Here is a 25,244-nt window from a genome sequence, read left to right as displayed (position 1 = left end):
ATTCTTAAACAAGGTATTAATTCATTACGGACAAAAACCAAGTATTACATATCTTTGGATCCCTAACATTTTCGAGAAAAGTTTTATGCATACCCAGTTGGCTGATTTATTTGTTGAATATTGAGAAAGATATTTATGAAGTCATTATTTTCCAGCTAGGAAGTATAAATTGGCCTCTTTTAACATTATGAATTTCCATTGAATTCTGTTCTTTTCACTTAATACTTATCGAATACTCTAATAGTATATACATAACAAAATTGTCAGAGTGGAAATGTCATCACCCTGTTACACTGTTGTTGATTTCATGACTGAACAAAAGGATGTGTGAGTGGGGCTCGAGATACCAGAGGATTAATATCCACTATTGTAAGAGTATTGTTGCCCCAAGGTCAGTGTGGCCAGGAGGATTATTAATGCTAGCCGCAACTGACTATTTTGGTTTTTGGTTTTTGTTTTTTGGTACTAGGGATTGAACCCAGAGGCGCTTAACCACCGAGCTATATCCCCAGGCCCCCCCCCTTTTTTTTTTATTTTGAGATTAGGTCTCACTAAGTTGCTTAGGGCCTCACTAAGTTATTGCGACTGACCTTGAACTTGCAATCCTCCTGCCTTAGCCTCCTGAGTGGCTAGGATTACAGGCATGCCCCACCACACTCACCTGCAGTTGATGCTTAAAAATGTAAAAGTGAAAGGACTACATTAAATTTTTAGTATTTCCAGCATGTTATCTCCAAAATTTTAAAACAAATTGCCCTTAAATGTGAACACTCTATTGCTGCTTACTTTCATGCATGGTTTTAGGAGTTTCTTTAGGAATTCTATTCCTATACTTCTAATCTCTAAATTCTATTCATACATCTTTACATAGCTGCTTTTTTATTACCTCACAAGAATTTTCAGAAACTATTCCTTCCTTACTTAAAACAATATTTCATAGTTGACGTCTTTTACTATTTCAACCAATATAGGTATAACATTGATATCTAACCTTTTTTCATATTCTTACATGCCAAAATTACTATATTGTCTTGAAATGCAGTTTAAGTCACAACTAAAGAGAAAATTCATTCATTAAAACTTATATTGAGGGGGTTTCAAGATGTTGGTGGGAGGAGGAGGCACACAGTGAGTTGCTTGGACTCCTAGTGACCGCACCAGAACACCTGGCGGATGCCCAGAGGAAGAGGCGTGCAGCGGGTCACTGAGAATCGGAGCGACTGTACGGGGCTCCAGGTGGCTGCTCAGAGGAGGGGCCGCATAGCCAGGCGATTAGGCGCAGAGCTGGGTCCCAGGACCTAGGAGGCTTCTTGGTGGAAGAGCCACACAGAGACACGCTTAGGGGCGGAGCGAAGGTTCCAGGACTGCGGGCAGATTCTCTGAGGAGAGGCAGCCTAAGGAGACTCATCTGCGAAGGGTGAGGCTCCTAGGCCCAGGAGGTAGGTCCAGGCCTCTGGGAATGTTGCAGAGGAAGGCAGCCCAGCCCAGGTGGTAGTTGTGGATTGAGGGGAACCTCTAGGAGGAGAACTGACCAGCGAGACCTCCCCACCTGGTGAGTCTTCCCTGGCGGGTGAGGTTTTCCCACTAGGACGGTAAAATTAGAGACACAGGCCCAAATCGGCCTTGCCTCAGCCTGCAGCCTAGTTCCCCTTTGGATGACCATTGGTCAATAAGTGCAGGCACCTCTGCCCACTAGCAGGGAATATACCCCACCTGAAGGCCACCACCCATAGAGAGGCAGCTTCCTTGTGGAGCACCGCATTATCAACTTCCTCCAAGACTTCAGGCTACTGAAGGCTAAGAGGGGATATACTAGAAATCTTCAGGGACATTATAAGTTAATAGAGGAAATCTGTAATATCTTAGCAGTCCACTGATACCTGAACAATATGAGAAAACAAGGGAAGAAAATGCCCCAAACAAATCTAGATGTTACATCAATAAAATCCAATGACAGCGTGGCAGAAGAAATGACAGAAAGGAAGTTCAGAATGTACATAATTAAAATGATCAGGGAAGCAAACCAGGAGATGAAAGAGCAAATGCAGGCATTGAATCATGAGATGAAAGAGCAAATGCAGGCATTGACTGATCACACCAATCGACAGTTAAAAGAGCAAATACAGGAATCAAAAGATCATTTCAATAAACAGTTAGAGATATTGAAAAAAAAAAAAAAAACAAACAGAAATCCTTGAAATGAAGTAAACAATAAACCAAATTAAGAACTCCATAGAAAGCATAACCAATAGGATAGAACACCTGGAAGACAGAACCTCAAATATTGAAGACAAAATATTTAACCTTGAAAACAAAGTTGACCAAACAGAGAAGATGGTAAGAAATCATGAACAGAATCTACAAGAACTATGGGATATCATGAAAAGGCCAAATTTAAGAATTATTGGGATTGAGGAAGGCTTAGAGAAACAAACCAAAGGAATGAACAATCTATTCAATGAAATAATATCAGAAAATTTCCCAAATCTGAAGAATGAAATGGAAAATCAAGTACAAGAGGCTTATAGGACTCCAAATACACAAAATTACAATAGACCCACACCAAGGCACATTATTATGAAAATACCTAACATACAAAATAAGGACAGAATTTTAAAGGCTGAGAGAGAAAAGAATCAAATTACATTCAGGGGGAAACCAATACGGATATCAGCAGATTTTTCAATCCAGACCCTAAAAGCTAGAAGGGCCTGGAACAATATTTACCAAGCCCTGAAGGAAAATGGATGCCAACCAAGAATCTTATACTCAGCAAAACATACTTTCAAATTTGACAATGAAATAAAATCCATCCATGATAAACAAAAGCTAAAAGAATTTACAAAAGGAAAGCCAGCATTACAGAACATTCTCAGCAAAATATTCCATGAGGAAGAATGAAAAACAAAGAAGCAAATCAGCAAAGGGAGGAATTATCCTAAAGGAATTGTCAGATAAAGGAGGAACCAAGTCGTGTCAAAATAAATAAATAAATAAATAAATAAAATTTAAAAAATGAATCAAATGACTGGGAATACAAATCATATCTCAACAATAACCCTGAATGTTAATGGCCTGATTCATCCATCAAAAGACATAGACTGGCAGATTGGATTAAAAAGAAAGATCCAACAATATGTTGCCTGCAAGAGACTCACCTCATAGAAAACGATACCCATAGACTAAAGGTGAAAGGATGGGGAAAAACATAACAAGCACAGGGACTCAGCAAAAAAGCTGGAGTATCCATCCTCATTTCAGATAATGTGGACTTCAAGCCAAAGTTAGTCAGAAGGGATAAAGAAGGACATTTCATACTGCTTAAGGGAAGCATAAATCAGCAAGACATAACAATCATAAACATCTATGCCCCAAACAATGGCTCATCCATGTATGTCAAACAAATCCTTCTCAATTTCAGAAACCAAATAGACCATAACACAATAATACTAGGTGATTTTAATACGCCTCTCTCACCACTGGATAGATCTTCCAAACAAAAATTGAACAAAGAAACCATAGATCTCAATAACACAATCAATAATATAGACTTAACGGACATTTATAGAATATACCATCCAACCAAGAGCGAATACACTTTCTTCTCAGCAGTACATGGATCCTTCTCTAAAATAGACCATATATTATGCCACAAAGCTAATGTAAGCAAATACAAGAAGATAGAGACACTACCTTGTATTCTATCAGATCATAATGGATTGAAGTTAGAAATAAATAAAAGAATAAAAAATAGAAACTACTCCAACACCTGGAGATTAAACAATATGCTATTATATGATGAATGGATAACAGAAGATATTACGAAGGAAATTAAAAAATTCTTAGAGGTAAATGAGAACAAAGAAACATCGTATCAAAATCTTTGGAACACTATGAAAGCAGTACTTAGAGGAAAATTTATTTCATGGAGCACATTCAATAAAGGAAGTAAAACTCAACAAATAAACGACCTAACACTACAGCTCAAAGCCATAGAAAAAGAAGAACAGACCAACACCAAAAGTAGTAGTAGGCAGGAAATAGTTAAACTCAGAGCAGAAATCAACGAAATTGAAACGAAAGAAACAATACAAAAAATTGACAAAATAAATAGTTGGATCTTCGAAAAAATAAACAAAATTGATAAACCTTTAGCCATACTAACGAAAAGAAGATGAGAGAAAACCCAAATCACTAAAATTCGGAATGAACAAGGAAATATCACAACAGACACGATTGAAATACAAAACATAATTAGAAACTATTTTGAAAATCTGTACTCCAACCAAATAGAAAATTTCACAGACATCAACTGGTTTCTAGAGACATATGAATTGCCTAAACTGAACGAGGAGGACATACATAATTTAAGTAGACCAGTTTCAAGTAATGAAATAGAAGAAGTCATCAAAAGCCTACCAACAAAGAAAAGTCCGAGACCAGATGGGTTCTCAGCCGAGTTCTACAAAACCTTTAAAGAAGAGCTCATTCCAATACTTCTCAAAGTATTTTTCATAAAATAGAAGAGAAGGGAAGCATCCCAAACTCATTCTATGAAGCCAATATCACCCTGATACCTAAACCAGACAGAGACATATCAAGGAAAGAAAATTTCAGACCAATATTCTTAATGAACATCAACACAAAAATTCTCAACAAAATTTTAGCAAATCGCATACAAAAACATATTAAAAAGATAGTGCACCAAGATCAAGTGGGTTTCATCCCAGGGATGCAAGGTTGGTTCAACATCAGGAAATCAATAAATATAATTCACCATATCAATAGACTTAAAGTCAAGAATCACATGATTATTTCAATAGATGCAGAAAAAGCATTTGATAAAATACAGCACCCCTTCATGCTCAAAACACTAGAAAAAATAGGGATAGTGGGAACATTCCTTAACATTGTAAAGGCCATCTACACTAAGCCCATGGCTAATATCATTCTAAATGGTGATAAACTGAAAGCATTCCCCCTAAAAACTGGAACAAGGCAGGGATGCCCTCTTTCACCACTTCTATTCAATATCGTCCTTAAAATTCTAGCCAGAGCAGTTAAACAGACCAAAGAAATTAAAGGGATACGAATAGAGAAAGAACTCAAACTATCCCTATTTGCTGATGATATGATTATATACTTAGAGGAACGAGGAAATTCCACCAGAAAACTTTTAGATCTCATAAGTGAATTCAGTAAAGTAGCGGGATATAAGATCAATGCACATAAATCTAATGCATTTTTATACATAAGTGATGAATCTTTGGAAAGAATAATTAGGACAACTACCCCATTCACAATAGCCTCGAAAAAAATAAAATATTTGGGAATCAATCTCACAAAAGAGGTGAAAGACCTCTACAATGAGAACTACAGAACACTAAAGAAAGAAATTAAAGAAAACCTTAGAAGATGGAACGGTCTCCCATGTTCTTGGATAGGAAGAAGTAATATTGTCAAAATGGCCATACTACCAAAAATGGTATAGAGATTCAGTGCAATTCCAATTAAAATTCCAATGATGTACCTTACAGAAATAGAGCAAGCAATTATGAAATTCATCTGGAAGAATAAGAAACCCAGAATAGCTAAAGCCATCCTTAGCAGAAAGAGCGAAGCAGGGGGTATCTCAATACCAGATCTTCAACTCTACTGCAAAGTAATAGTAACAAAAACAGCATAGTAATGGTACCAAAATAGACAGGTAGATCAATGGTACAGAATAGAGGACACGGCCACAAACCCAAATAAATACAAATTTCTCATACTAGGAAAAGGTGCCAAAAATATGCAATGGAGAAAAGATAGCCTCTTCGACAAATGGTGCTGGGAAACTGGAAAACCATATGCAACAGAATGAAACTAAACCCATATCTCTCACCATGCACAAAACTAAACTCAAAATGGATCAAGGACCTTGGAATCAGACCAGAGACCCTGCAGATTATAGAAGAAAAAGTAGGTCCAAACCTTCAACTTGTTGGCTTAGGACCAGACTTCCTCAACAGGACTCCCATAGCACAAGAAATAAAAGCAAGAATTAATAACTGGGATAGATTCAAACTAAAAAGCTTTCTCTCAGCAAAGGAAACTATCAGCAATGCAAAGAAAGAGCCTACAGAGTGGGAGAAAATCTTTGCCAATCATACTTCAGATAGAGCACTAATCTCCAGAATCTATGAAGAACTCAAAAAACTCTACACTAAGAATGCTAATAATCCATTCAACAAATGGGCTAAGGAAGTGAACAGACACTTCACAGAAGAAGATCTACAAGCAATCAACAAACATATGGAAAAATGTCCAACATCTCTAGTAATAAGAGAAATGCATTTCAAAACCACCCTAAGATTTCATCTCACCCCAGTTTGAATGGCGATTACCAAGAATACAAGCAACAACAGGTGTTGGCAAGGATGTGGGGAGAAAGGTACACTCATACATTGCTGGTGGGGCTGCAAGTTAGTGCAGCCGCTCTGGAAAGCAGTGTGGAGATTCCTTAGAAAACTTGGGATGGAACCACCATTTGACCCAGCTATCCCACTCCTTGGCCTATACCCAAAGGACTTAAAATCAGCATACTACAGAGATACAGCCACATCAATGTTCATAGCTGCTCAATTCACAATAGCCAGATTGTGGAACCAACCTAGATGTCCTTCAATTGATGAATGGATAAAGAAACTGTGGTATATATATATACAATGGAATATTACTCAGCCATAAAGAATGATAAAATTATGGCATTTGCAGGCAAATGGATGAAATTGGAGAATATCATGCTAAGTGAGATAAGCCAATCTCAAAAAACTAAAGGACGAATGATATCGCTAATAAGTGGATGATGACACGATGGGGGGTGGGAGGGGTTAGTGTTAGGGTTAGAGTCAGGGTTAGGGAGAGGGGCAAGAATGAAGTAGGAAAGGACTGTATAGAGGGAAAAGAGGGGTGGGAGAGGTGGGGGGAAGGGAAAAAATAACAATGAATCAAACAACATTACCTAATGTAAATTTATGATTACACAAATGGTATGCCTGTACGCCATGTACAATCAGAGTTACAACATGTATCCCATTTGTTTACAATAAAAAAAATTAGAATTTCAAATTTTTAAAAAGTTAATAATAAAAAAAAACTTATATTGAGTACCTGTTATGTGCCTATCAGTCTCCTACTACTCTCTCCATGTAATTAGAACCAAGCTTATGCAGTTCCAGTAAAAATCATCTTATCTATTTCAGGAAGACAGAAGCAATTTCAACTAATGGTTCTTTCTTTGGGAGTTACTGCATACTATCATTTTATAATAAGAAATTTTTCGATAGTTAATAAGAAAAATCTTCATAGTAGAAAATATTAGTTATTTGGGGTAATTACGAAGAGTTTGAAAAAAATAATGTGTTCTCTTTCATCTTTTAAAAAATTATTATTATTATTCATTATTATTTCAAAAGTAATACATATTCTAAATACAGACTGAAGTGAGGAAAAGTGATAGGGTTCCTGAGGTTATAAAGCAAGGATATAGGTTTCAAACAAAGCTAACAAATTATATAAGGAAACTGACTTGACTCATGAAGTGTCATGAATTCAAGAAACTATCCCTTTTTTAGATAAGTGGAAACTTTGGGGACATATAGAAAGAATCATAAGGTGAGGTTGACAAATCAATTAGAGCCCAGAACATTGACCAAGGTTTTTTTTCTCCTGTAAGGCAGATTAAGCCTTAAAAGTATTTAAGCAAAGGGAGAGATATTTTAATGGGTAGATTGAGGAGGGACTTTAGTAATACACCCAAGTAAAGCATACTCAGTAATTAGCCATGGCACAAAGAGACCAAAACTGGGTAGATATAGCACTTCAGGATTATGCCTAGGCTTCCCCTTTAGGAACCTGGGAAGGAAAGTGAGGAGAATCTAATTTGGAGTCAAAGAGTTTGTTCTGTTTTGTTTTATGTTGTAAACCAGGCTTAAAAATGACTTAATGAATTTAATTGATTCATTTCCATTTAATTAAATTTCCTAATGTGTTGAACTTCAATTCAGGTTGAATGCTTCAGAGAATTTTATGTGTAATCTTATCTAACTTAAGGATAAACCCTATCCAGAGTAAAAAGGAGGTAGACTGGTATTATAAAAGAATATCTATGTAATATCATAAAAATAACAGTGCTGTGTAATTCTCACAGAACTAGTCTTTAAGGAGCTCTAAGCATTAAATATCATATGTAGCAAGGTCATATTTTCTGTAGGATGCAGAGAGGCAAAATAACAAGCAATGTCTTTTCCCATCTGGCCCTACCTGTTTTTTCTAGCTGATATTCTACCCCTTCCCTATTGATCCCTTATTTTCAATCATGGGTGAGTTAATTGTGGTTCCCCTAAATAAGCTACATTGTTCTTGACTTTGCTTCCCTAGCCCACTCTATCTGCAAAACTTCTGTTCCTTTACAAAGGGTTAATGAAATGTCAGTCATTTCAGTGAAATCAACTATAATGCCTCAAGCAGTTAGTATTTATTTCATTTTCAGTATACACACCCTTGCCCAGAATAAACACACATACATTCTTAGGAACCCTCCTAGCTCCTTAAAGGCAGGGATTTTTGACTTATTCATTTTGAGGAAATGTGCCCTTAGTATATAGACAAGTACCGGCATAGAGCAGGTGGCTTAGTGACTGTTCTAAGCATGAAAACCCTATCTACCCTGGTGGAACCTGGGCTTTGTGAACTGTCCATTGCCCTATAAAATATGATAAAGGACCATTCATCAACTTGTCTTAATGCTATTAAGCAGGCCTTTTTTGATAACATTAAAATTTGTGGTTATTACCTTCTCTCTCACCTAAGGTCCTAATTTTGTATATTGTCTTACATCTTCTCCAATAGAGTGGTATCCACTACATAGAGGTCTATTGAAAGAATTTGATTTTGCCCTCTTGATTTTATAACTTTTCAAGCAAAAAGTTTGTTTTAAAAAAAATCTGTAAACCATTACCTTTAGCCTTTTGCCTCCATATTTAGTTATATTTTTTAAAAAATTCACAGAATATGGTTGTTGTGCTGTATCTCAAAGAAATGCTCTGAAAACAAAAGAGTAAAAGAATCTTTGGTAAAGAAGTCTAATATATATCCATCCCAACCATTATTCTTTTACAAATAAGTTCTAACATACAATTTACTCTATCACTTCAGGCTAAGAAACAAAATATTAAGAACTCCTAATTTGGGACATAAATTATTAGACTAAGTCCACGTCCTGACTGTACATGTGTACATTTTCCAGTGATTTTTTTTTCATTATCTGTTGCTTTGAAATGACTAACAATGCTTGTGTTTTAATGTGACTTGTCCTTAGCTTAAAAATCAACTTTATCACTCTTTCTTTGGGGGTAATGCAAACAACATTAAAGTTGTCCAAATAATCAAGTACCTTCTAACTAGACAAAGTTTCCACTACAGAAGAATTAACATTACAGAACCAATGGCGTCATATGTATTAAAATATCCTACTTCTGGGGTTCTTTTTCCATTACACCTAAATAATCATCATTTTTACTCAAGCTAAAAGTAGACTGTAATTTTATGTTTGTAAATGATGTCTCAGACACAAGAATAGAGGATAAAAATAGAAAGTAGGATTTGATTTTTAAATTAATACCATATCTCCAAATACCACTGGTTTGCCTTTGAATATATCTGAGATCCTATTCATGTTTCCAGGAACTTCATAATATTTATAAAACTGGAATGGGAAGAGGGAATGTTTTATTAGAGGCAGTTTTTCCTTAAAGCATCTGGACATTGGCTGCTGTATTTTTAGCTCAAACTCTGTGAGTATTATGTGCAACTTCATAGTCTCTCTACTTAAACACAACACTGGAAAGTACCTCTCTACCTTCAGCCTTCATTTAAGGATGAATTTTTTTATATGTAAAGATGCATAACTAGCAAAAACAGATCTTTATCAACCTTTGCTTTTGAAACAGATCTATCTAAGGAAATTAGGTAATTCTAAATTTCCAATAGAAATAATGGTATAGGATTTGCATTAGATATTCCATTTACCAAACTTTCTTTTCCTGTCATTCTTAACAGAAAGATAATTCCTTTTGACTTTCTTTTATGAAAATCCTTTGGCTAGGAACTGTTAAGAAATTCACAGATAGGACAAAGGCAGAAATAAATGTGCTCATTCCTTACTTCTTGATGGTTCCCATGGCAGTACTTGGGGTCGTTTTGTTTTGTTTTTTAGGTTACCGAGGATTGAACCCAAAGGCACTTTACCACTGAGCTACATCTCCAACCGTTTTTAATTTTTTTTTTTTTAATTTTAATACAGGGCTTTAGTAAGTTACTTAGAGCCCTTGCTAAGTTGCTGAGACTGGCCTTAAACTTGTGATCCTCTTGCCTCAGCCACTGAGATTACAGGTGTTAGCCATCACACCCAGCTCTATAGCAGTATTTGTGACTAGCTCTCCAAAGAGCCTCAGAGTTCTTTTTTTTTCTGCTCTCCACCCTTTCTCCTCTTCTTCCTTGTTCTTATTCTTCTTCTAAATTAAATCTGCATTGCCATAAAAAATAAAAAGCATACTGGATGAATAGAAGGGTGGATAGATAAAAGTGTGATAAATCAAGCATAGTGAGTTGTCAATAGTGGAATCTAGGTGGAAGGTATAGAGGCAGCCATTTTTTGGATGCTGTTTGTCCCCTAAAAGGTTCATGTGTTGGAAGCTTGTTTCTCAGGATTTTGGTATTAAGAGGTGATGTGGAACTTTTAAGAGGTGGGATCTAATGGGAGATCATTAGGTCACTTGGGGAACTGACCTAGGAAGGAAATACAGTCTCCTGAAATAAGTTCTATTATAAAAGCCTCACCCTGAACCTTGAGTCTCTCCAGCTTCCTGCTTTGTCATGTGATTTCTTTCTCGTGCCTTCTGTCATTGGGTCCTCACAACAGCCAGTACTATGCTAGTTGGACTTTGAACCTCTAAAACTGAACTGAATAAACCTCTTTTTCTTCTTAAGTAACCTGACTCTTAAGAAGTATTTGTTATAGTAATGAAAAGCTGACTAATACAGAGGGATTTGCTATAAGAGTCTTTCAATTGTACTTTGAAACTTGTTTAAATTTTATGTAGTAGGATGATGGTCACATAATTACAATAACGAAGTGGTTACGTAAATTATGGTATGTAATCAGTGAACTGTTATGTACCCATTGAAGTATACAGGAGAGAAAAAAAAATGCACCAACATAAAAACATTTCTAATTTTGTATGCTTGCTAGAAAATTAAGAATTTATGGATATTCATTTATAGAAATACATCATACATATAAAATGTGTGTATGTGTATATGTTACCTCTGAATTATGAAATTATAATTATCTATTTTTCCTAAAATGAAAATTTCCTAATTTTTTAAAATTTAATTTAGTAACATAAAAAAGAAGGAAGACAGAAAAAAGAAGAAAAGTAAAATAACATATTTTTCTTTTGAAATAGAACAAGGAAACCTTGGTATCTTTCATGTGATTTTTTATCAAACCAGTCTCATAAAGAATGCACTTGAAATATGTAAAAACAAATAGTGTCATTCATCCTTCTTAAGATATTTTTGTGAACTTTACCAGTGGCTTTTGAAAGGGAAGTTAAAATGTTTTCATGGTACTGGGCCCATGGCATTTCATACTTGGAAGTGCCCTATCTTTAATCTCTAATTGCATTAATGTTGTGACTCATGAGGAAAGAAAGCTTCAAAGTAGAAAAGGGGAAATCCAATTTCGCCCTAAATACGATAACCATTGATATAGTTCAGCCATGTGACACTCATATGCCAAGGTTTCCAAGTATCCTACCCAGAAGAATTCAGAGTTCAAGGATGTGCCAGTGAAATAATAAAAATGTTTGTATTTATTATAGATCATTTTATGAGGGATTTAAGCAATGTGTTGGAAATATATAATCTTTACACTATGTCTCTGAGAGGGACAAAAGGAGATGATGATTATTTTTTTCCATCTAGCTGAAATTTATTGAACACTTTCTTTATGGCTCTGAACTTAATGTTTCAATTATTGTTTCTACTCTTTAGAGGACATTTATTTTTCCATTGAAAGAAAGTTGAATATGAATAAAAGTAAAATAAGCAAAAATAGAGTTAATCTCTGGGTTCTAGTCTTCCAGTCCTAGTCCTAAATTACATGAAATTTATTCTTTTATGTGAGAATGTGTGTGTACATGTGTGCATGTGTATCTATGCATATATTTACTCCTTCTCCAGCAGCCTAATAGTCTATTCTAAGTTGTGTACTTGGTCTCTTATAATATGCATTATTTTCATTTCTTGTCATTCCCAGGTAAAATGTCCAGTGATCGAGCTTTGAGGAAACAGCAACAGTTAAACAACCTTGTTTACGTGGTGATAAATCAGGCCAAACCTGGTGACAGAATTGTGGATTTCTGCAGTGGTGGGGTATTATATGTCTCCTTTTATCCTTTGTAGTGTTTCCAATTTGTGTGACTTTTCTGTATTACATTCAAGGTCATGTTCTTATTTGGCAAGATTGTTGTCTTATAATGAGCAAAAGACATGAGAACCAAAGTTAACTTGCTTCTGTACTGACTTTTTCAGGGCCATGTTGGAATTGTTCTTGCTCACATGTTGCCATTATGCCAGGTAAAGTCTGAATAAAAGATAAAAGGAAATGTTTCAGATAAACACAATTCAGCCAGCCAAGTCTGGCTTATCCCTTACTCAGAGTTCTTAATCAGTCACCCAAGTCAAATATGTGGCACAGGTGTTTTCTTTTTCCTTTGAAGTAAACTTCTAAGATTTAGAATTGTAAGGGGAAAAAAATTAAAGTAGGGCCACAATACAGTTATCAAATTTTAAAAAGTCATATATCTTTAAAAAAATTTTAATGAAATTGCTATTCCACTATTAAATAAAATAATTATGATTAAACTTTCAATATAATTATAACTGGAAATCCTAGCTTCTAAAATTTGCTGAGCATGTTCTTTAGACCCACTGCATCCAAACTGTAACAAAAACAAAGTTTTTTTAAAGAAGAAATAAAAGTAAAACTCAAACCTACTATATTGATTATCAAATGTTTTTCCCTTTTTCTCATTAAGTCATGCCCATATGAATGACACTGCTGCAAATTCTACAAATACAAATACAATTTTAGTCCCCCTGCTCTTGTTCACTATTTTATGACAAGTATTTTTCATATTGCTAATAGTTTGATATATCATCATATTTTAGTGATGATATATTTTTAAGTAAATATACCATTCAGTCATTGCCACAGTTAGAAATTTGTGTTGTTTGTAATCTTCCTCCATATTAAATCAGTTCCTCACAGTGGCCATCTTGTAACATAAAAGTCTTGGGAATAAAAGTAATTTTTAATACAAATTCAATTAGGGCAAAGTATTTGTGAGTTTTCTGGGAAATGTGAAATAACTATAGTGAATACTTTTGGAAGAAAAAAGTATGGAAAAACTGATATACTGGTCAGAATAATATTTAACAGAATGATTGGAGGTGAGGGATATTCTCTTTTCTTAGAGAATAAAGAAAAAACTAAATTAAGAATCCTACAAGAGGCAAGTACCTGTTTGATTATTAAAGAAAATAACAATTTCATATTTGAGAGGCAGAAAGTTCATAAAATAGGATCCTGGAGAACCAGAGACAAGAATGTTGTATCTTTAGTTTCCCTTTCTAATAATTCGCCTGGAACCTTAGATAGGTTGAAACTGGAAAAAGGTTTGGCTAAAATAAAGCTAAAAAGCCTTTAATACCACATATACTCTGACAGGGTTTCTATTCAAAGGGATCCAAGATTTTTCAATAGATATAATCATAAGGACAAAATAAGAACCAGGAATAATAGTAATGTTAATGTCTTAATTCCACTCATGATCACTGTTGGAGGCTCCTGTTGTCCCTGCTTCTCCCTCTCTTCCCCTAATCTGTATAATTCATGGAAGCTGATGAGACCTTCTTTAATCATAAATGCATGACCTGATTCCCATTACCTCTCCCAGTCCTCACATCCACCCTCCTTACCCTTTGCCTCCATTCCCACTGTCACTAACAGGAACATAGTGCCCAACTGTACCAATTTTCTCACTTCTTCATACATGCCACACTCTTTCCCACCTTGGACCTTCTTATGTATTTCTCTCTCTGCCTAACACTCTTCCATTCCCCTTGCTAAGTTCTGTTTACTTATCAGGCCTCAGTTGATATGTTACTTTCCCATAAAAACCTTACTTATTCAAGTCTGAGTGCTCCCATTATACTTTGTTTATCTTTCATTAAACATTTATCACACTGTATTATTATTGCTTATTTCACTTATATCACCACCACACCCTAAGTTTCAAGAGTTCAAGGACCTTATTCAATTTAATATCATAATAACTGACATACTTCCTGGCACGGAATACAGGATCAATATAATATGTTCTACATCATTAAGGCTATGGAATAGAGCAATAATGCTTTGCCCTAATGTTGGATTATGTTACTGAATGTACTATTTTTTCCTGGGAAAATCTAGGTTATATTAATAGAAAACAAGGAATTATCATTAATTCGTGCTAAGAAGAGAAGTGATGAACTAGGTTTAAGCAACATTTGGTTCATTCAAGCAAACATGGAGTATTTTACAGGAATGTTTAATATTGGGGTAAGTGATCATACAATTTTAATTTCCTTAATTAACTAAATAAGAAAATTATATGCCTTAGAGTAAATAAAGAAGATAATTTTATATCCTTTCCTAAACAAAGAAATCTATAAGTTTCTGTACTTTATCAACAAAATATAGCACACTAAGATTATTGTATTCATAGCACTTCATAATTGAAAGTGTGTATATATATATATATATGTCTTTTTGGAAACAATATTTTATTCAACATTTCATAATTATACACCTACAATATTATTTTTGTCTTCTTTCATAATTACATTTGTCAAGGTATATGGAAAGTGAATTATAATTACTTAGAAGGTTAAGCCAAAATTAGATTCATTCTGAAAAAAATAATTTGCCTTGGACAGTAACTAAGGCATTGTCACTAGATAAATCAGACTAAATCCATCAGTGGCTCTAACTCTTATGTTAAATAGATTCCTGTCAGCATACTATGGCTAGAGAAGAAATAAGAGTAACTGGGCATTGTAAATGCATTAATACTGGATTTATCCACCATTTTGTGACATTTCAGTAAGGGCTTAGTTTGTATTTATCTTTTAAAATACTTTTTTCTTTCACTGTTTTTCTTAAAATATAAAAAATAATGATTAAACAAAATTTTCAGGAGAGAATTTTAAAGTCTTAACCAACTACTTTTAGTAATTTTAAATAAATCATTTATACATGAGAATTGAAATACTAATTGTTAGCCTCCTCTCCATTAATGCAACAACTTGTATCGGGCAAAAAAGAGTAGAGTTACTAATTTTGTTAACTTAGTTTGAATTAAAGTACTAAAAGGGAATAAATCAAAATGTTTTCAGCTTTTTCTTACATCAAAGTCTTCCAACTCCCCCACTACAATAGCTCCCTCATTAAAATTTCTTGATTACATTGTGTTTATTTGAGGAATATATTTCTCTATAAATACAAGTGACTAAGAGCATATGAAAACTCAGACTTTGGTAACAAAATGCATTTTAATTTAAACAACAATGACATTCCATTTTTTGCTCTTCAAATTAGCAAAGATTTAAAAAATGTTATTAGTCTGGACTACAAGACTTAAATGAGAGAAGCCTACTCACACAGGAGCTTTGATAATTGCATTTTCATGATGTTTGCATTGATTTATTAATGGCATGAAAATTTAGTTAACATGAACAAAATTGTATCAACATAATTATTAAGAGTATGAATTTTTTTAAGAGTATGGATTTTAACATTTGACAGCCCCAGTGCTAAAGTCCTGCTTTCCACTCAGTAACTATATGGTCTGGAGCAATTTATTCAAACTATTAATCCTCAGTTTCCATCTATAAAATGAGCATAAAATACTTACTCATAAAATGTTGGCACAATGCATGTGAAACACTTGGGAGTAGCCTAGCATTTAGGAAGTACTCAATGAACAGAGTCTACTACTTTTTTTTTTCTTTCTTTTTTATTTTAATTTATTTTTATTGTAAACAAATGGGATACATGTTGTTTCTGTTTGTACATGGAGTAACAGCATGCCATTTGCATAATCATACATTTACCTAGGGTAATGATGTTTGATTCATTCTGTTGTTTTTTTCTTCCCCTCACCCCTCCCACCCCTTTTTTCCCTCTATACAGTCCCTCCTTCCTCCATTCTTGCCCCCCTCCCAGCCCCCATTATGTCTCATCATCCGCTTATCAGCGAGATCATTCATCCTTTGGTTTTTTGAGATTGGCTTATCTCACTTAGCATGATATTCTCCAATTTCATCCATTTGCCTGCAAATGCCATAATTTTATTATTCTTTATAGCTGAGTAATATTCCATTGTATATATATACCACGGTTTCTTTATCCATTCATCAATTGAAGGACATCTAAGTTGGTTCCACAATCTGGCTATTGTGATTTAAGCAGCTATGAACATTGGTGTGGCTGTATCTCTGTAGTATGCTGATTTTAAGTCCTTTGGGTATAGGCCAAGGAGTGGGATAGCTGGGTCAAATGGTGGTTCCATCCCAAGTTTTCTAAGGAATCTCCACACTGCTTTCCAGAGTGGCTGCACTAATTTACAGCCCCACCAGCAATGTATGAGTATACCTTTTTCCCCACATCCTTGCCAACACCTGTTGTTGCTTGTATTCTTGATAATCGCCATTCAAATTGGGGTGAGATGAAATCTTAGGGTAGTTTTGATTTGCATTTCTCTTATTACTAGAGATGTTGAACATTTTTCCATATGTTTGTTGATTGCTTGTAGATCTTCTTCTGTGAAGCATCTGTTCATATCCTTAGCCCATTTGTTGATTGGGTTATTTGTATTCTTTGTGTAGAGTTTTTTGAGTTCTCTATATATTCTGGAAATTAGTGCTCTATCTGAAGTATGAGTGGCAAAGATATTCTCCCACTCTGTAGGCTCAGAGCCTACTACTTTGTGCAGTGTGATCATAACCAGGTGAAAACTGCATTAAAAATCAATGGAAGTAAATTATACTAATATGTACTTTTTTAAGGTGGCTGTCCCTATATGTTGTATAGTCATATTTTTAATATTTTCAAAATATCCTACACTTAACATGTTTTTTACATTCATAAACATGTAAGCAATAAAGATAGAAATAAATATATATAGTTATATATTTTAATGAATTCTAAACATAGAAGTGTATATTTTATATGGTATATAAGATATATACGGATGCACCCTGATGTATGATGGGTTTACATCCTGATAAATTTACAGTAAATTGAAAATGTCATAAATAGAAAATGTGTTTAATATAATCAAAGTTTAGCAACACAGTACTTCATTGAAAAGTGGTTGTTTATCCTGTATGTGGCTGGACTAGAAGCTAAGGCTTCCTGCTGCTGCTGCTACTGCCCAACATCACAAATGAGTATCACGAAGCATATCAAAAAAGGTTAAAACTCAAAATTTGAAGTATGGTATTTATTGAATGTTTATCACTTTTGTACCATAGTAAAATAAAAAAAGTGTAAACAGAACCAATGTTAAGCGGGGATTTTCTGTGTTATTTCCTTCGAAACAAGTATTTGATTTTATAGGAATACCTTTTATTGACTTACTTTTATTTTTATTATAATGATTAATTACTTCCCTGAGTAAAATATGTCTTTTCAAAAGTAAGAAACACCCCAAAAGGTTTTGCAGTTTTTTTCAAGTTTTAATATATGTAGCTGCATGATCCTGATTCAAGCATATATTGATTACCATACACTTAAAGGGTAAGTTTCAAAAGGTTATTTGTAAAAGTGTACTTTTTAAGGCTATTTTTTAAAAAGGTGTATTTTTTTCTTCTTTTATAGTGTAGGATTAGTCTCATTCTTGTGCAAATTTATACGATTAAGCTTATAAAACTTAATTTATAATATGTATTAATATTCATGCTTTTATTCATGTTTTTTATTAAAAAACTTTATCTGTAAATAATATTATAAAAGGACAATAACTATGAAAAAGTATATACTTCATATTAAAAACAAAAATTTTTTCAAAGCTAAATGTTTTTAGTGGAAAATTCCAACAGTAGAAAACTATCATCTTAACCAGTGCTAAGGTGCTGATTTTAAGTATAAGTGAACATTTTTGATTTGTCATTGAGTATCAGAATCTCATCTGTCTTATTTTCCAGTTATTTGTATTTGCTTTTTTCTATTTTACCTTTAACATAATTTTAAGGTGATTGTTTATGGTTTATCAGTGCTGAGTGCTTAATTACAAGCTTATTTCTAGTTATGTCTGTTAGTGTATAATTAAAATAAGTATGTGCAATTATAGATGGTAATTTAGTAATACTTTTGATGAGTAATTATATAAGAATTGGAGAAAATTTCTGTTGTGCAAACACAATTTTTAGAAATCACAAAGGCAAAAAAGAGAATTTCTAAGATGAAAATAGCAGATAGAGATATTTCAATACCTCTTCTCCCCAAGAAAGATCAAACTCCCAAGTAACAAGAGTGATAACAATAAAAATCAAACTCCATCTTTGATGAAACTATATTCAAGTGTCTATAACTTGAATCATGATATGAAGTATTAAGGTAGAAGGCAGACTGAACAAAAAAAAAAAAAAAAAAGTGTATTAGTCATTTTTTGTCTCTATGACCAAAAACCTGACAGGAACTACTCAGATGAAGAAAAGTTTATTTGGGGCTGATGGTTTTAGATGTTCAGTCCATGGTAAGCCAGTTCCATTGCTTTTGGCCTGAGATGAGGCAGGACATCATGGAAGAAAGGTTTGAGGGAAGAAGGCTGCTCAGGTAATAGCAGCCAGAAGCTGAGAGAGAAAGAGAGAGACATCAACCAACAACAAAATATAATCCCGAAGGCACACCCCCAGTGACTTACTTCCTCCAACTGTACCCTGCCTTCCTACAGTTACCTCCCAGTAATCAGTTCAAATCATTAATGTGCTGATGAGGATACAGTTCTTATAGTCTAATCATTTCCCCTCTGAACATTCCTGTATCAACACATGAGCTTTTCAGAAGATACCTCATATCTGAACAATAAGTTATTAAGTAGATAGGAAGAAGATCAAACTTGGCTAGAAATGAGGGTGATAAGAAAGTTATTAGAAAGCATGTTACTTCAACATACCAGAAATATTAAAGGAAAAGATTAAAGAGATGCTGAAAATATGTTTAATTAAGAATTATTATTTAGAGGGCTGGGATGTAGCTCAGTTGGTAGAGTGCTTGCCTCGCAAGCACAAGACCCTGGGTTCAATCCCCAGCACCACAAAAAAAAAAAAAAAAAAAAAAAAAGAATTATTATTTAGAGACCCATATTCGCAAGGCAGGAATTATTCTATGAAGAAACTAAGCCAGAGAGGTTTTATAGTAGGGATACCAGGCACATGGATAGGCAGTGGTGGTGTATCATATAAGGGCTATGTGAGAATCTGCATGTTGAATGATGGATATTTTCCCCGCGCCCATCTGCCTTTCAATTCCAAAACCTCAGAAGTCAGAGAATCATTAGTAAGACTGAATGAGATACTCTTATGTAAAAGCAGATCTGTCCTCCAAGAACTACAGATATTAGAACTATAATTTTAAAAAAAGTCAACTAGTCACTTAACCATCCAGTTGTTTTACCCTTTTTGTTTTACCCTGTCATTCAGAACTTACAATCAACTTTTTTGGTGATTCACTCTTTAATATGCACTGACAGACATAGAACACCAAAAAATGGAAAACCTTCAAAATATAAGACTGAGATGAAAGCAACAACATGACAGAGGATCTTATTCAGGGAAAGAGCAGAGAAGATAATGCATATTGAATTAATGAAGCTAAGATAGAATGAAAAAGAAAAAAATGAATGATTAGATAATAAGAAAGGATTTCTTGGAAGTTAAAAAATTGTTAATCAAAATTTAATAATAATAAATTTAAAAGGTAGGTATGAAAAAAGAAGAGGTGAAAGATATTACCTGAAAAATTAAAAAAAAAAAAAACTGAAGAGAAGCATTAAAAACAAAACAAAAACAGAAGAGATTCAGTCCAAAAATCTGCCAGAAAGAGAAAACCAAAAAAATGATGGGGAGGAAAATATCAAAGAACTAATTTAACAAAATATGTTAATAATAAAGTATGCATTTCTCTTGATTGAGAAAGTTCACCTGAAAAATTATCAAGAATAAGGCACCGTGTGAAATTTCAGAACACCAAGAATGACAAGAAATTCTTTCTAGTTTCCACAGAGGAAAAAAGATATAGGTCATATACAACAATTTGAAATCAAAATTCTATCATATGGGGCTGAGGTTGTGGCTCAGTGGTAGAATGCTTGCCTGCATGTGTGAGGCTGGGTTCGATTCTCAGCACAACATATAAATAAGTATGTTAAATAAAGGCTGATTGACAAAAAAATTTCTAAACTTCCATCATACTTTTTATATGGAAAGCTAGAAGGCAGTGAAGTAATGCCTTCAAAATCCTAACAGTTCATTTTCAATCTAAAATTCTATACCTAACCAATCCATGTATGAAAATAAAATACAATTTCCAAGTATTCAAGTTCTCAAGAAAATGTATGTCATGTTTTTCAGCAAACTACTAGAAGATATGCTGCATGAAAATAAGAAAGTAAGAAAAAGGAATAAATGGCATACAATACAAGAGAGGGGTTAAGAGAAATCTTAGTCTCATGGCAGAGTCTCAGTAAATAAATAAGTACAGGGAGTCTTCGGACAACTTCTGGGAAGCAGATCTAGAAAGTTTTGAGTTCATCTTTTAGTCCAAAGTCAGAAGGCCCAGAAAGATGTCTTCAGGAAAGAAAAATGGAACTGAGTGATTATTTAATATATTTCATACTGTGGAAAATTGTATTATTTAACATTTTATATAGCTTTTGAGTAGGGAAAGGTTTGGATATTTTTAAAAACTTGGGTCAGCAGTGAACAGTATGTATGGCACTATAATAGGGAATGGGAAAAAGGAAGAGGTTGTATAAAACATTTTTGTATGTCAAAAATGTTCATCTTTCATAATAGAAATTCAGAAATTAAGGTCTAATATTTACAAATAAAAAATTATCCATTTATTGTACAGGAAAAAAGATTTCAGTAAAGAAAACTAATGTTTTGAACAACATTGGCTTTAGCAACCAGATTTTCTTTCAGAAGAGAAGTGTGTATAGAATAAGGCACTCTATAACTACATGCCTTTTAGTGTCATTTGAATTTTGAAGCTGACTGCCTATATTACTATTACATGAAAGTTTTTAAAGAGGGGAACATGAGTATTACTCAGAGTTAGGACCATGCCTGCTTTGATTTGCAAAATTTATGGTTAAGAATCCTTCCTGAGAAGCAAAGGTCAGGGCATGCGTAGACTAAGGCAAGTTTAGAGAACATTCATTCAACCTTCTCATTTTATCGATAGATAATTTGAAGCTCTAAAAGGATTAAAGTGACATAGCAAGTTAATATGAGAGCTGGAACTACAGTTCAATCAGTGACTCCCTAGGTGACTCCCCATGTCTAAAGAAAGAAGTAAATGCAAGCATAGAGAACTAGAGTAAACTTTGAAGTTGGACAGATTAATTTTAAGTACTGGTGACCTTGAACCAGCCACTCAACCTTTTTGAACTTCAGATTCTTTATTTGCAAAATGGAAAATAACAATAACTGTGTGCATTATTAACTGGGCTTAGGGAAAGGCTCAGTAACTATTAAATTAGTCTCAGTAAATAAGTACAGAGAGGCTATTAGAATTGTAAATAATGTACCTTTGGGGTATAAATAAAGCTTAGCTTATTATCTTTCAAATATGCTTTATATTCAGAATCAATATATACTCTTTTTTTCTAGGACTTTACTACAGGAATACTCTTTTCATTCTTAGAGAATTTGCCCATTTGTCTAGAGTCTTGCCTAATAAACTGCCATCTGAAAGACATGACTGTGAATGATGATTTATTTCATTTACTTACTACTGCATGCAAGAAAGACATGTAGTATGAGGTTCCTTGTCTGTTCAGTTTTATTTTGATGACTTACATGATAAGAATTGTGCTGAGAACTTTATTATATATAAACTGAAGTTTAAAAATGTATAGAAACAATTATAATGCGCCAATGAAAAATATGGGGAAAATGTACAGGGAAGTTCAAAAATCCATGAATTTTGCAGTATATATCTCAATCTAAAGTACTTATATTTACTTTAGAATATGCATTACCTTGGCCAAAAGACAAGTATACAACTTAAGTTTTTAGTTTTATAGGAATTCTGTGTATGTACGAGAAAAGGGTAGATAGTAAGAAATTCACTATTTGAGAACCACAATTCTGACTTTTGCATCATTCAATAACATGCTTGTTTGCTATTATGTTAAGTAAACAATGGATTAAATGTTTCCTTCCCATCCACACATTAGTCTCCATTAGATACTGAAAAGTTTGCAGTTTGATCTTTCTATAGATGGCAAATCTATATTATATTATATTAATAAATCTGCCCTTTTCATCTTATACTAAAAAATACTCTTGGAAAGAGGCTTGAAATATAATTAGAAATTAGATTTCATACAACCTACTGTGAGTAGAAATGGCCTAATGAAAAAAAATGTATTTAGATATCTAGTGGACATTGAATACTTGCTAGTTCCCTATGATGTTGTAATTGCAGAAAATAGAATGTACTTGGTGATTGTTGAATAAGTTAATGAATGAATGGTGAATGAATAAATTTTTCAGTTTCTGAAACTATAAAGTCACAAAAATAGGCCTTAATGATCAAAAAAAAAAAGAAAAGAAAATTGCTCAACAAAATCACTCACCTTCATGTTACTTCAGAAGCTCTCTGCACTAGTGCAGTGGAAAGAGCAGCCCTATCCACAACAACCTGGAGCACCTTAGGCCCTCTGTGCCTACCCAGTTTTAACAAGATGACTTCATTATTTGATTGTACATTCAAGTTTGAGAGACACTGCTCTGAAACAGTGATCCTTAAACTTTAGCATCTATGACCCACTTATGTTATTAATTTCTATCCATCCTTTTTTCATTTATGTCCTAATGGCTTTCTTCCTTATTGTTTTATTTTACCCACAAATATTAGAGCATTTATCTCTTAAGGATAATGACTATTTAGAAACAAAATATTTCCCAACAAATGATGCTTAAACAACTGGACATGTACATGCAAAAAAAGAATCTAGATACATGCTTACACCCTTCACAAACGATTACTCAAAATTGGCCACAACCTAAAACTATAAAACTTCTAAAAGATAACTTAGGTGGAAGTCAAGATGAACTGGGTTTGGTGATTATTTACCAAACACCAAAGGCATGATCCAAGAAAGAAAGAATTTATCAGCTAGAATTCATTAAAATTAAAAACTTTTGCTCTGCAAAGATATTGTCAAGAGAATGAGAAAACAAGCCTCAATGGGGAAAATATTTGTGAAAGGCATATGCTAGAACTGATAAAGAACTGTCATCCAAAATATACAAAGAACTCTTAAAATTAAACAATAAAAAAATAAACAACCCAACTGAAAAATGAGCCAAAAACCTGATCAAATACCTAACCAAAGAAGATATAAAGATGGTAAATAAGCATATGAAAAGATACTCGATATCATATGTCATAAGGGAAATGCAAATAGAAATGACACTATACACCTATTAGAGCAGCCAAAATCCAGAACACATCATCAAGTGTTGGTAAGGCTATGAAGCAACAAAATCTCTAATTCATTGCTGGTGGGATACAAAGTGGTTACAATCTACTTTGGAAGACTGTCCAGCAGTATCTTGCAAAACTAAATAAATCCTTACCGTACAGTTCAAGAAATTGCTCTCCTTGTTACTTCCCCAAAGGAGTTGAACACTTATATCCAGACAAATACCTGCATATGGGTATTTTGTAGCAACTTTATTGGTAATGGCCAAAATTTGGAATTAACCAAGATGTTTTTCAGTAGGTGAATAGATAAACTCTAGTACATTCATATGATGGAATCTTTTTCAGCACTATATTTTTCAGCTACCATATCATGAAAAGAAATGAAGAAATCTTCAATTGATATTACTCCATGAAAGAAGCCAATATGAAAATTATAGGATTCAAATTGTATGGTATTCTAGAGAAGGCAAAACTACGGAATCAGTAAAAAGATTAAATGGTTGCCAGAGATTAGGGCGAGGTGGGGTGAATAATTGAAAGACAGAGAATTTTTAAGTCAGTAAAAATATTCTACATGATATTACAATGATGGACTTATGACATAACACATTTGTCAAACCTGCAGAATGTACACCACCCAGAGTGAGCCCTAATGTAAAATTGCACTTTGAGTGATAATGATGTGTCAATGTAGGTTCATCAGTTTTAACAAATGTACCGCGGTGGTCCAGGATGTTGATAATGGAGGAGATGATATATATCTGGCGACAGAGGGTATATGAGAAACCTCTATCTTCTCTAAGTTTTGCTGTCAACTTGAAACTGTTGTTAAAAAAAAAAATTAAATCCTGAGCTGGGGTGTAACATTTGTCTAGCATGCACCAAGTCTTACATTCAATCCCAGCACCACAAAAAATAAAGTAAAAATCTTTTGAAAAGAAAATAACCACAATTCATTTTCATACCTTAACAACAGCCAATGTTCAAATTTTCCTAGTATCTGATTATTTTTAACAATTTATTTTAATCAGTATTAAAAGGAGATACAAAAATTGAAATAGTTAATGTGAGTCTTAAGACTTAAAACCTTGTGTGTAGATGTGTGTGTGTGTGTGTGTGTGTGTGTGTGTGTGTGTGTGTGTGTGTGTGTATCTCATTGTCTTTATCTGTTGAAGGACACTGAAGTTGGTTCCATAGCTTGGCTATTGTGAATTGAGTTGCTATAAACATTGATGTGGCTGCATCACTGTAGTATGCTGATTTTTTAAGACCTTTGGGTATAAAGCAAGGAATGGGATAACTGGGTCAAATGGTGGTTCCATTCCAAGTTTTCTGAGGAATCTTCATACTGCTTTCCACAGTGGTTGCA

At 33.8% G+C, this 25,244-nt stretch overlaps 1 protein-coding gene across 1 annotated transcript in view; it reads left to right on the top strand.

Moving 5' to 3' along the window:
• Positions 1–25,244, top strand: part of GSTCD (glutathione S-transferase C-terminal domain containing) — a 183,661-nt gene that overhangs the window by 144,287 nt on the left and 14,130 nt on the right. The window contains exons 6-8 of the mRNA XM_079154691.1: positions 12,365–12,480; positions 12,640–12,684; positions 14,585–14,713. Of these exons, the coding sequence (XP_079010817.1) occupies positions 12,365–12,480; positions 12,640–12,684; positions 14,585–14,713 (290 nt within the window). The remainder of the gene's footprint in view (positions 1–12,364; positions 12,481–12,639; positions 12,685–14,584; positions 14,714–25,244) is intronic.

The sequence above is a fragment of the Sciurus vulgaris genome (genome assembly GCF_902686455.1).
Source record: "Sciurus vulgaris genome assembly, chromosome: 9".
NCBI classification, from domain to species: domain Eukaryota; kingdom Metazoa; phylum Chordata; class Mammalia; order Rodentia; family Sciuridae; genus Sciurus; species Sciurus vulgaris.
This window is presented reverse-complemented; position numbering and strand designations above follow the sequence as displayed.